General features: G+C 39.3%; 1 protein-coding gene across 2 annotated transcripts in view; it reads left to right on the top strand.

Moving 5' to 3' along the window:
- Positions 1-13,639, top strand: part of U2SURP (U2 snRNP associated SURP domain containing) — a 58,007-nt gene that overhangs the window by 43,041 nt on the left and 1,327 nt on the right. For both annotated transcript variants that reach the window (XM_075546798.1, XM_075546796.1), the window contains exons 25-27: positions 4,767-4,877; positions 10,863-10,981; positions 12,353-12,529. In XM_075546798.1, coding sequence (XP_075402913.1) covers positions 4,767-4,877; positions 10,863-10,981; positions 12,353-12,529 — 407 coding nt within the window. The remainder of the gene's footprint in view (positions 1-4,766; positions 4,878-10,862; positions 10,982-12,352; positions 12,530-13,639) is intronic.

The raw sequence follows: 13,639 nt of genomic DNA, 5'->3' as shown, positions 1-13,639 counted from the left end.
CAAGCAAGCTCCTGCCCCCTTTCCTCTTAATTGAACTTGTTCACCAAAGGCTATTCAGAAATAGAGGGAAACTGTTTCCAATGGGAGCCCTCCCTGATGTTAGAACATCCCGGTAACGGAGAGCAATACGGAAACAATAGCGGTACTCTTGGGCTGGTGCAAGTGCTTTCTTACCTTTCCTCAGCTATTAACCCGTCAAAAGCTTGTTAACGCTAGTAGCGAAAGCACTCTGTTTTAACTGTATGCGGGCAGAATAAACTATAAGTAGGGCAAGTCATTTTTTTTTTTAATTTTAACAATTTATTGGGGCTCATACAATTCTTTTCACAGTTCATATATATACATACATCAATTGTATAAAGCACATCTGTACAGTCTTTGCCCTAATCATTTTTTTCTCTTTTCTTCTTTTACATTTTATTAGGGACTCATACAACTCTTACCACAATCCATACATATACATACATCAATTGTATAAAGCATATCCATACATTCCCTGCCCCAATCATTCTCAAGGCATTTGCTCTCCACTTAAGCCCCTTGCATCAGGTCCTCTTTTTTTTCCCCTCCTCCCTCCCCCTTCCCCCCTCCCTCATATGCCCTTGGTAATTTATACATCGTTGTTTTGTCATATCTTGCCCTATCCGGAGTCTCCCTTCCCCCCTTCTCTGCTGTCCCTCTCCCAGGGAAGAGGTCACATGTGGATCCTTGTAATCAGTTCCCCCTTTCCAACCCACTCACCCTCCACTCTCCCAGCATCGTCCCTCACACCCTTGGTCCTGAAGGTATCATCCACCCTGGATTCCCTGTACCTCCAACCCTCATATGCACCAGTGTACAGCCTCTGTCCTATCCAGCCCTGCAAGGTAGAATTCGGATCATGGTAGTTGGGGGGAGGAAGCATCCAGGATCCGGGGGAAAGCTGTGTTCTTCATCGATACTACCTCACACCCTAATTAACCCATCTCCTCTCCTAAACCCCTCTATGAGGGGATCTCCATTGGTCAACACTTGGGCCTTGGGTCTCCACTCTGCACTTCCCCCTTCATTTAATATGATATATATATACATATATATACATGCATATATACATATACACATGTATACACATACATACACACACTTATATCTTTTTTTTTTTTTGCATGATGCCTTATACCTGGTCTCTTGGGCACCTCGTGATCGCACTGGCCGGTGTGCTTCTTCCATGTGGGCTTATTTGCTTCTGAGCTAGATGGCCGCTTGTTCACCTTCAAGCCTTTAAGACCCCAGACACTATCTCTTTTGATAGCCGGGCACCATCAGTTTTCTTCACCACATTTGCTTATGCACCCATTTGTCTTCAGCGATCCTATCATGGAGGTGTGCAGTCAATGATATGATTTTTTGTTCTTTGATGCCTGGTAACTGATCCCTTTGGGACCACTCGCTCACTCAGGCTGGTGTGTTCTTCCATGTGGACTTTGTTGCTTCTGAGCTAGATGGCCGCTTGTTTATCTTCAAGCCTTTAAGACCCCAGTCACTATCTCTTTTGATAGCCGGGCACCATCAGCTTTCTTCACCACATTTACTTGTTCACACACTTTGGCTCCAGCCGTTGTGTCGGGGCAAGTCATTTTTTTTAACCTGAGGCATAGTCATAGTAATTAAACATTCATTGGAATCACCCCTTGACAATGTGACTGAAAAGTTAATTGTTTCTCAAATAAACACCATAAAGTACCTTTTTCTCAGAGATGTGGAAACATGTTTGTAATACCTATGTTTCTGTCCATTAAAATACTTGTAAAAAATGGAAAACAGATTAGTGAGACGCTGAAGGATTAACCAAAACACATATTTTATTTGCAGTTATTTAGGCTTAGATTTTTAAAAAGTTTTTCTTTAAGTTTTATACTTGTCAATCATATTTTGATAGTCATTTTGTCTCAGGAAAAGCAAAACCAACATCTTTATTTAGTTTGTAAGGGAACAGGATGCTGTCTGTACTGGGACCAGTAAAAACGTATTGCAACTAGGGTCCCAGTCTGTGCATGGGTGAGTTTACCAAACAAAGCATATGTAAACACGTCTCTGAGGTAACTAGGTGGCTACAGACAAGTTTTCACAGTAATGCACTTATTCTTGTTACAAAAACGAACAGTGGCATCATACTGATGACGGCACAGTGATCCTACAGGACAGAGTAGAACTGCATGTGGGTTTCAAAGACTGTAAATCTTTATGTGAGTAGAAAGCTGTCTCTTTTTTTTCTCCTGAGTGTCTAGTGGTTTCAACATTGTTGACCTGTGGTTGGCATCCCAACACATCTTGTATGGTGCCTTCCCGAAAAAGGGTCTAGTCACAACTGGATTCTGAGGGGATCTGCAGTTTGAGGCAGATTCTTCTTGGTAGGATGGCCGGGAGCATATTACAAAGTTTTAAGAAATTGGGGGCTGCTCTGATGAGAAAAGACCAGGAAAGTTGTGCCCGAGACTCTTCCATTCCAGCCATGCAGCTACTCGTTCTTCTAGCTTAACAAGGGCTGTCATGTGAGGATTTCACTGGGAAACCTTACTCTATTCCATCCTGTAGGCCAGATTTCACCCTTTCAGACTTTTGCTCCCCAAACTCCAGGAACATTTGAGATCTTTGCTTCCCCAACTGCCATTTCGATGCATGTAAATTGAGTACAGAATTCTAGGAAGGGTTTGAGAGCTGGAAACACCACCAGCAGTATGCAGTCCCAGATGGAGAGGAGGATATGTTGACGATAAGGAGCTTCACAGTTTTGTTTGATTTAACAAAGATTTCTATGGTTTATAGCAGTGCTTTTTTACTTAACCTCCTTTGTCAGCGAACCGCATTCATCTTTGAGCCCCTTTCAAGCTTCCTCAACTCTCAGCGCTCCTGCCTATCTTACTGAGTTGATGGAAATGTTGGAGGAAAAGCAAAGACTGAGCTCCATAAAAATTACTTTCTTGATAATTGAAATAATTCCTTAATAAATCCAAAAGCAGACTGTTCATTCACTTTCAAATGACTTTTGAGGGGCCAGGGACTAAAAGAAGAAAACCAACTAACTTAGTTTTATGTTGTCTACTTGGCTCATTGTAATGAACCTGATGGTGTTTGTTCTGTGTGTATATTACATGCGTGCTCATAATGACCTCCTATGTATACCTTCCCATAAAGCATGTGTTCTTTCATAAGCTGATGTCGGCACATCATATTCAGTAATTGCTTCTACTCTCAAATTACCTACCTCTTACAACTTACTGGGACTGGACTCTAATTATGAAATGTAGATTGGCTTTGTCTATATAATCTGCCCCCCTTTATTTATTCTGAGAGATTTGGTCATGCAAGATAAAGTTCCACATTTGGTGACAATTTTGAACTCATGACTTTTATTGCAGTGGATTAGGTTTTCTTTTTCCTCCCACATCTTTTCTGCCCCTAAATAGGAATGTATATTTAGAAAAGGATGAATACTAATTCTTCTACTTAGGAGTCATTAAATGAAGAATGACATTCTAAATTAGTGACTAGTTTTGTTACACACTGGGGTCATCGTGAAATGAAATCAGCGTGACAGCACACGATGATAAACACTATTGCATGTGTGTCCTATCAGAGTGCCAGCATGGATTAACAAAAATCACTGGATTAGCATTTTAAAATGTTAACATTCCTCTCAAGGTACTTAGAAAAATTTTACCTATATGATCTTACAGTACAAGAGAGCACTAATTTTTCAGAGAGCAAGCACTAATTAGCCTGGTGCTCTCCTTTTCCATGATCAATCTTATGAAAGAGATTGAAGAAGCGGAGCAGTAAGGCAGGAAGCCAGGTAGAGTGTGTTCTGTGTTGTTTGAGAAAGATCCCATTTGCCCTGGCTCCAGTGAAAACTGAACAGTCGTGTGGGAAGATGCTAACTTGACTCCTTGATCCAGAGTGCCAGGAAACTGTTGCTGCTTGAGTTGAATGGCCCGCATCAGACCGTATCAGCAGAAACTATAGCTAGGGATTTCATTTTAAAGGATGCTCCTGTTAAAAATGTGTCCTTTCCTCAAGTAACATTCAGATTTATTGTTTGACTCTCTGATGCTTAATTCTTAAGCTGATTCTCTACAAATACATGCTCTATAGAAGAGGGTCAGCTTGGTCATGAGAGGCTTCACACAGTGGGAAATTATGGTTTTTCTCCCTCACCCTGAAATCTCACTATCTTTTATAAAAGTATTTGTTTATAAGCAGAAATGAAAAGACTCGGAGTTTTGAAAGAAGAAACTTGAGAACCTCACAGCCCTGCATGTAAAATACTGCTGCACAGTGAACCCTTCAGATTTCGGCCGTGTGCTTGATCCTACGCGGGCTGGGGTCAGAGTGCTACCTTAATTAATGAAGCTATTTATCTTCTTTCCTTTTTCTGGCTTTTAAAACTCCCTAATAACATGCTGTTAGCAATCTTGTCTTTCTAATTTGGAGAACTTTATTTTGACTGGTCATGGTTTTTGAACTGTTGTAGACATTTGTACAGAGAGCATGTGGGTTCACACACAATCACTTGAGTTCTGCATAGTTCTCATGTCAAATAAGTGGGTGCCCAATACAGGAGTTTTTTTGTTGTTGATGGTTTTACTGAGGATTCTCATCAGGTACTGCTTTGTATTTAGGTTCTTCGACTTTACACACATATTCTTAAAGAAAGGGTTTTTTGCTTTAAAGCAGGGTTTAATGTGACTTTCTTTGTTGTTATAATGATGACGATACTTATTTTACAGCTCAAAGTTATGAAGTTTCAAGATGAATTGGAATCTGGCAAAAGACCTAAAAAACCAGGCCAGAGCTTTCAGGAGCAAGTAGAACATTACAGAGACAAACTTCTCCAACGAGTAAGGAATAAGTATACTGTATAGTAAATAATTTGAAAAATTACTTGCTTAAATGCCTGCAGTATTGATGTCTGTCCTCTAGTAAGAGTGGAATTCACATGGTAGTGCTTGATGTCTAAGTGCTTACTGTTGACATATACTTAGGAGCATTTGAAATGAGATATTATTAAAAGTAGTTTAACTTGGAAAAAGGAGCCCTATGATGATAGCAGCATACTATTTTATTGTGTGACAGTTTGTCAGTTTATTGTTCTGTAGGGGCTTGTGTGTTGCTGTAATGCCAGATTATATCACTGGTATATCAGATGCCAGCAGGTTATCCAACATGAAGAAGTTTCCTTGGAGATTCCAGACTAGAACAGACTGAAGAAGAACTAGGCTGTCCACTAAAGAGAAATTAGCCACTGGAAAGCTATGGATAGCATCAAAACATTGTCACCTACCGAAAAGCTCACGATTAGAAGCAGAGCCTTGTCAGAGATAGTGTCAGAACTGCCTTCTCAAAGTAGAGTTGACCAGAATGACATGGATATAGTAAAGCCTGCAGGAGTAAACCCTTTGGGACTGGGCATGACAAAATAAGAAAATCGAGCTGCAAACCTCATTAATAATTCAAACTTGGAATGTACAAAATATGAATCTAGGGGAAATTGGAAGTTGTTAAGAAAGGAAATACAACACACAAAGATGGACGTTTTAGGCTTCATTGAGCTGAAATGGTCCGCTGTCGTCTATTTTCAATCAGAAAATCTCGTTTGCTGTGCTGGGAATGGCACACTCAAGAGGACTTGTGTTGCAGTCAGAGTTAAAATGACGTTTTGAGATCTAGAAGTACAGTGCTGTGACAGGGTGTCTATCCCCATTAAGGAAATCTAGTCAATACAACTGTTACTCAACTTTATGCATCAACCACTAAAGCTAGTGAGGAAGAAATTGAAGAATTCTGCCAATATTTTCAGTATGAAATCGATCAAACATGCAACCAAGATGCATGGATAATTATTGGTGCTTGGAATGCAAAAAAAAAAAAAAAAGGAAATAAGAACGAACAGTAGTTTGAAAGTATGGCCATGGTGCTAGAGATGAAGCTGGAGATTGCATGATAGAATTTTGTGAGGCCAGTGTCTTCATTGCATTTATCTTTTTCTCAACAACACAATAGGTAAGCTATACATGTAGACTTCTCCAGAAGGATGCAGAGAAATGAAGCTGACCATCTATGGGAAGAGATAACGAAGAAGCTCGCCATCAGCATCTCAAGTGGGACCAGTCGCGGACTGTGGGACATCCCATCGATTGTTTATATGTAAGGTCATGTGGAAGCTGAAGAAAACTAAAGCAAGTTCACAGAAACCAAAGGAGCTTGACCATCCGACTTGGATTTTGAGACCGTCTTAAGAACAGATTTGTCACGTTGAACACTAACGGTAGAAGTCCTCATGAGCTGTGGGATGGCATCAAAGCACGTCATGCATGAAGAAAGCAAAAGCTCACTAAAAAGACATGAAAGGAGGAAAAGATCAAAGTGGATGTCAGAAGAGACTCTGAAACTTGCTCTTAATCAGAAAGGAGTTAAGGCACATGAAAGAAACGAAGTCAAAGAACCTAACAAAATTCAAAGGGCAGCTTGCGAAAACAAAGTAAAACATTATAATGAAATGTGCAAAGACCTAGAGTTAGAAAACTGACAGGAAGAATACAGTTAATATATCTTAAACAGTTAATATATCTTAAGCTGAAAAGAACTAAAAAAATTTCATGCCTTGAGTTATAATATTAAAAGATTCTATGGGCAAAATATTGACTGATGCAGAAAGCATCAAGAGAAGATGGCAGAAAGACAGTCAGTGTAACAGAACTAGATGATACCCAATGATACTGAGAAAGAAGTTGAAGGTACACTGAAGCCATTAGCCAAAAACAAGGCTCCAGAAATTGATGGACTAGCAATTAAAGTATTTCAACAAACTGATAAAGCACTAGAAGCATTCACTTCTCTATGCCTAGAAATTTGAAATATAGTCATTTGGCCAACTCACTGGAAGAGGTCCATATTTGTGCCCAACTAAAGAAAGCTAACCTAAGAGAGTGCTCATTATAGAACAGTATTGATAACACATGCAAGCAGAATTGCTGAAGATAAATCCCACAAAGGTTGCAGGAGTCCATTGACAGGGAGCTGCTAGAGATGCAGGTGAGATTCAAGACAAGGAATATTATTCATTGTTAACATCTGATCTTGGCTGAGTAACAAAGATGATTGCTTGTGTTTGGACTATACAAAGGCATTCAACTGTATCATAAAGACCTGCTTAGCTTAGAGAAGAGTGAAAATTCTAGAACCCTTAATTGTCTCGTGAGGCACCTGTATGTGACTCTAGGGGCTGCTGTGCAATAGGACAAGGGAATACGGCAGGGTTTAAAATCTGGAAAGGCATGTATCAGGTTTACATCCTCTCAACATACTTTTCACTCTGCTGAGCAGAATATGGTGTGTAGATTAGAGGGAGGGTTATTACCAACCACAGTAGATGACACAACATCGTTTGTTGAACATGAGAATGAGAAGCACTTGTTGATAAAGATCAAGGATCACATCCTTTACTATTGAGGATTATAGCTAAATGTAAGGAAAACCAAAATTTTCACATCTGGCCTAATAGATAAACATCATGATAAATGGAGAAAGATTCAAGTTGTCAAGGGTTTTGCCTTGCTTGGATCCACAGACAATTAGTACTTATGGAAGCAGCAGCCAAAAGATCAAATTAAATATTTTATTAGGTAAATCTGCACAAGACTTCTTTAAAGTGTCAAACACAAGGCTGTTTTCATTGAGGACTAAGGTGCACCTGACCCAAGCCCTGCTATTTACTGTTGGCCTCATACGCATATGAAAGTTGGGCATTGAATAAAGAAGACAAGCTGAGTCAGTGCTTTTGAATTACATTGCTGGTGAAAAATGTTGGAAGTATCGTGGACTGCCCAAAAAACAAAACAACTCTGTCTTGGAAGAAGTACAGCCAGAACACTCCTTAGAATAAAAGATAGACTTGGTCTCACCTACTTTGTACATGCCGGGAGAGACCTGTCCCTGGAGAAGGATATGCTTGGCAAAGTACAGGGGCAGTGAAAAGAGGAAGGCCCTTGACACAAGGTGCATTGATGATCACAACATTGGCTTCCAACATCAGAGCAATTGTGAGGATGGCGGTAGCAGGTTTGAGATCTCCATGGAAGGTTGACTGTATCTGGACAAATTACTAATACTGGTGGAAGCAGTCTCAAAACAAGTCATACATGTTTTGCCATGTTAGTCTCCTTACTTTCCGTGAGTGAAATTGGGGAGGGGGTGCCTGCCAGGAGCCAGCAAACGGTGGCTCTTGTCTGATTGTGTAACTGAAGCTTTCTTGGATGGACCGCAGCCTTGCCCATTCCATTCGTGCTACGATGGTAGAGTTGAATGGTGACGAAACAATTACTACTTGGATCTTTAGAGTGAAACTTTGCTGACTTCTGGTATAGGTCTTTTTCCTTTTTAAAATTTAGAGCCATCCAATATACAATTATTGATCGGTCTTCTTATCAAGAACCAAGACTTGTAAAGAAAATCAAATACACTGGATGGTATCTAGGTAGCACTACTGACCGCTGTGATTGGGAGAGTAGGAGCAAACAACATGGAACAAAATTCACAATCCTAAAAAAGAACAGACTTACTGATCTGCTACAGACTAGTGTAAACACCAAGATGTAAACCCTTAGAGCAGGGGTCCTCAAACTTTAAACAGGGCCACTTCATGGTCCCTCAGACCCATTGGAGGGCCGGACTATCATTAAAACAAACAAAAACACTATGAACAAATTCCTTTGCACACATCTTATTTTGAAGTAAAAAAACAAAACAGGGCAGAAACACCCGGCGGGCCTGATAAATGCCCTCGGCGGGCTGCATGTGGCCCACAGGCCATAGTCTGAGGACGCCTGCCTTAGAGCCTGGAACCAATCCTATCCCCAGGAGTTAATGTGTAGCTCCTAAAGTGAAACAGACCCATAATGTTTTACTATGTTAGACTTCTTCCTTTCCGTGATTAAAATTGTAACATTAGGGGGCCAGGTATTCCAGAGAACAATCAAGCATAGAAAACCAAAAGAGCTGCATTTGCCCAACAAAGTTCAGAAGGAAGAAGGAGCAGGTAGATGGGCAAGTTAAAACTGAGAAGCTAGGGAGACAGTGGGAAGAGCTGTTACATTGAGGGGTAAACGACAATGAATTGGTTCCCCCACTCCTCAAATAGGAGAAGAGTCAGTTATTGTCTTTCATGATGCACAGTAGATCATTTGATGAGTAAAAGATTTGCCTTTGAGTCGATTCTGATACATAGGGCAGAGCAGAATTGAGTAGGGCTTTCAGCGGCTAGTTTTTGGTAAGTAGGTCATCAGACCTTTCTTCTGAGGTACCTCTGGAAAGACTTCTAATCTCTGTTAGTTGCCAGATGCATTAATTCTTTGCACTACCTAGGAACTCCATGTAGGCCATAAAAAAATTAAATTTCTATCAGTAAAGTTCACAGTAGCTATCTCTTAAAAATAGTTATCCGTAAAAGTCAGAACTTTAAATGGCAACTGACAATTGCAGCCTCTGTCGAGCAAATGCGTTTTTGTAGTTCTGTAGTCCTATAGCCATGAAGTCAGTGTATATTTTCATAAGTTGGGATTTTAAATTGCCAGTATAGTTGTTACTTGTGTCTCATTAGAGCTTCGTGATACATTATTGTGTATTTTAAACCATTTAAAACAAATCTTTGGTTATAACAACTTATTAAAATGAAAATCACTCCTTATATTTTATTGTAGTCAGTGCTGGAAAGGTCAGTGCATTACCGAGGGCCCCCAGAGAATGTTTATGTAAAATTGGCTTCACTTTGAACAGACTGAACCAACTCCTCCTCACTTGCTGCATGTGCACCTTTTAATTCATTCAAAAGACTTTCATACCTTTCTTAACCTAAAACCAAAACCCACTGCCACCAAGTCAATCTCAACTTGTAATGCGCCCGCAAATCTTAGCAAACATAAGTAAGAATCACATGCACCGTTTCCATGCTAACTTACAAATTCACCGTGAAGACACAGGAACATCTCATTCATAATTTGGGACCACCTGTGTGTTTTTTTCTTTGTTTTTCAGTTTTGCTTTGGTTTTTGTTACTGTCGTTTGGAGGGAAATTTACTAACCACACTAGTTCTCTGTTCAACAGTGTGTCACATGGCATTGTTGGCATCATTGCAGCACTTACCCTGTTTCTGCCCTGGGTTTCCTGTTTGAGTTCTCCCATTTTCCTGCCCCTCCTGTCTTCGGCGATTTATTTGTGAACAAATGCTGCCCCCATAGTCTAGGATGATTGGATTCCATTCAGGAGTATATGCCTTTCTGATGTTTTCTCTTTATACGTCTCTATTGTGTGTCTGAAAGTGGAGCCAGAGGCATGAGCTTGGTGCAAGCTTGGGGATTGTTTAATTTTGCTAATTGTTGAGGCGGGCAGAGTGGCACTGTAGGCAGTGCTAACGGTTTCTGGCTCTAGAGCTAAGGTACAAATCCTGACTTCCCCACTTGCAGTGTGACCAGGAGTATATTTTCCAACCACATCTCAATGAGAATGAAAGTACTTACTACTCCTAAGCATATTATGTAGGATTGTATGAAGCAATATGTGGAAAGTTGTGTGGTGTGTTGCTTGGTTCATAATAAGCACTCGGTGAATGTTCTGCTGTTATCATTGCTTTCTTTACTTTTCATTAAGTAGAAAAAATGACTAGCTTTTCTAGGAAGACAGACTTTTAAAAAATGATAATGTAAAAAATGATATCCTACTATAAGTAATAATTTAAAGAAATAGTTCTCTGGAAGAGAAAATATTTTGAAATTAACAGATTGTTGTATTTCAAATAATTAAGAATTTTCTTCCTTAAAAAATATAACAGGAAAAAGAGAAGGAATTAGAAAGAGAACGAGAGCGAGACAAGAAGGATAAGGAAAAATTGGAATCTCGATCCAAAGATAAGAAAGAAAAAGATGAGTGTACTCCAACGAGGAAGGAAAGGTACAGTGTGAAATGGTGTGTGCGTGTGTGTGTGCGTGCGCGTGTGTGCGTGTGCGTGCGTGTGTGTGTGCGTGTGCACGCGCGTGGGGGCAGGGGGTGGGTATTTTTATGATTGATGCCAACGAGTTGGCAAAATATTTATCCATGAGCAAAATAGTTATTCCTGCCTGCAGGAGGCAGAATTAGCTGAGATATGGGGTAGTTAGTTAGCACTTTAAAAAACAAAAAACATTTCTTGTGAGATTTCAGGTACAGCTTTAGGTGATGGATCTTTCTTGTTGCCTCCAATATAAGCATTGGTTCCAGTCTGTGCGCTCACACTTCGCTCTTCCAGTCTTGTCTTGGAAGGGGATGTAGGGACCTCCTCCTCACATCTAAGTATTTCTTCTAACCACAAGTTTTTCTCTTCCGGTTTCTATTTTGTCTTTCATAATGCTGATTTCTAATTTAGAAAGAGAATTAGCTTTAACAGTTGAGTGTTCAACAAAAACCAAGTGATTGCAAATGATAAAAATTCGGATTTAGTTATATAATCCAAAGATCAAATCTGTGTACGTACTGTCTATGAATTAGTCTCATTTGACAGCATTACTAACTGGTAAACTTGTCACATTTTTTTCTTTTAATTTTTTAAATTTCTGCATAACTTGAGATTTACAGAGATGGTAAAGAGCAATACAGTTTTTAGATATCTTTTACCTAAATGTTAAAACATTCCCTTTCTTCCTCTTTCTGTGCCATTTTAATAACTTGTGAATGTATTTTTATTACCTCTAAATACTTTAAAACAATCCATACATCAATTGTACCAAGCACATTTGTACATATGTTACCCTCATTTCCAAAACATTTTCTTTCAACTTGAGCCCATGGTATCAGCTCCTTTTTTCTTTTCCCTCCCCCACTATACTAACCTTGTGAACCTTTGATACATTTATAAATTATTTTATTTTCATATTTTATACTGTCTGCTGTCTCCCTTCATTCATGCTATCCTTAAATACTTTAATGGTCATTTGCTAAACCAAACTTGCCTTCATAACCACAATAATTTAAAAAATATCAAAACCAAAAAGTTATTTTATAATTTGAGGAGCTTCATTAAGTTTGTAGGAAATATTCTATTTTTAATTATGTTTTTACATGAACTTTTTAAAGTTCCCTTGTACAATTATCTAATCCAAAGATTTAAATAAAGACTTGTTTGTTCATGGTATGAAACACTTGAATGTAAATGAAAGTAACAATAAAGTTAATGAAAACAAAGTTTGTATAAACTAGCAGGACTTAGTGGCTAATTTAGGAAAGAAAAGTGAATCTTGAACCTTTGCTGACTTAATGGATTGTTGGGGCGGGGGCTTTGTTCCATAGGAAAAGGCGACACAGTGCATCCCCCAGCCCATCTCGCAGTAGCAGTGGCAGGCGAGTGAAATCCCCCTCACCAAAATCAGAGCGATCCGAGCGTTCTGAAAGGTCTCACAAAGAGAGCTCACGGTCTAGGTCATCTCACAAAGATTCTCCCAGAGATGTGAGCAAAAAGGCCAAAAGGTAAATATACGCCGTCTTTGTAATGTCTCAGATGTCAGTCTTCTTGTCATTCTACTAGCTTTTGAAAATAATTTGGTTGGCAGTCACTTTCAACCATTGAAAAACCAAAGAGAGATACTTTTGTTTCATACTGTCCCTCTCTATTATCACCCCCTCCCACTGCCAACTTTCTTTTATGATTAAGCCTAAGAAGGCTTCCAACAGGAAGTAAAAAGACCAGCCAAGAATTCTTAGCATCACATCATGTTTCCTGTGAAACACAGGCCTAGCTGCTTTACTTTTCATTTTGATCTGTAGTTCCCATAGATTATTCTTTGTTCTAAAATTGAAAGACCATGAGTTGTTCCCTCCACAACAATCATGGGCAGAGCTTTGTGGAAGTAAATACCTCCTCTTCAGTATGTAACAGTATTTTATATATCCTCTCCCTTGTAGTTCCAAAAAAATGTTTCAGAAATGTTTTATGTGTCTGCTATCAAGTAATTATCCTGAATGCTAAAATCGCCTTATACAGAAGCGTTCTTTTTGGATCAAATCGACAATAACGTCCTCATTTTCTAAATGGCACTTGCTATTTCAGTTAATGGGTTGCATGTTGGGCTGCTAACCACAGGGGCAACAGCCCGAGCCCAGTCCCAAAAGGAGAAAGTTCTACTTTGTCTCACAGGCTCGCTCTGAGATGGAACCGAATAGGTGGCAGGAAAAATTCATGTTTTTGAAGAGATAATCTTTATGAACAGCACGTAACAAAACACTGCTGTCCATGAGACCTTTGAATGGTATTAAGAGAGTTTTAACTTTTTAATCCTCAAGAAGTTAGACTGCAAAGCTACTGTATCTTTTTAAATTTTGTGAATGAATTTAGATGTCAACTTGGAACTTTTGTTGATTAGAGGTTGAAACTTGGGAGTGTTATCCATCACTTGGGGAGCTTATTAAATCCCAGGTGTTGTTTCTCGTGATTATAATTCACTCTATCAGTAGTAAGGCTCAGAAATCTGCCTTCATAGTAAGTATAAAGTAAAAGTACACACGTGTGCATGTTCAATAGACAATACACTTTAGTCTCACTTGTTTTACTGCCTTTTGATTTTCTCTGTTAATATCATT

Source organism: Tenrec ecaudatus, chromosome 4 (assembly GCF_050624435.1).
Source record: "Tenrec ecaudatus isolate mTenEca1 chromosome 4, mTenEca1.hap1, whole genome shotgun sequence".
NCBI lineage: Eukaryota > Metazoa > Chordata > Mammalia > Afrosoricida > Tenrecidae > Tenrec > Tenrec ecaudatus.
Note: the sequence above shows the minus strand (reverse complement) of the source record. Positions and strands in the feature narration are given on the sequence as shown.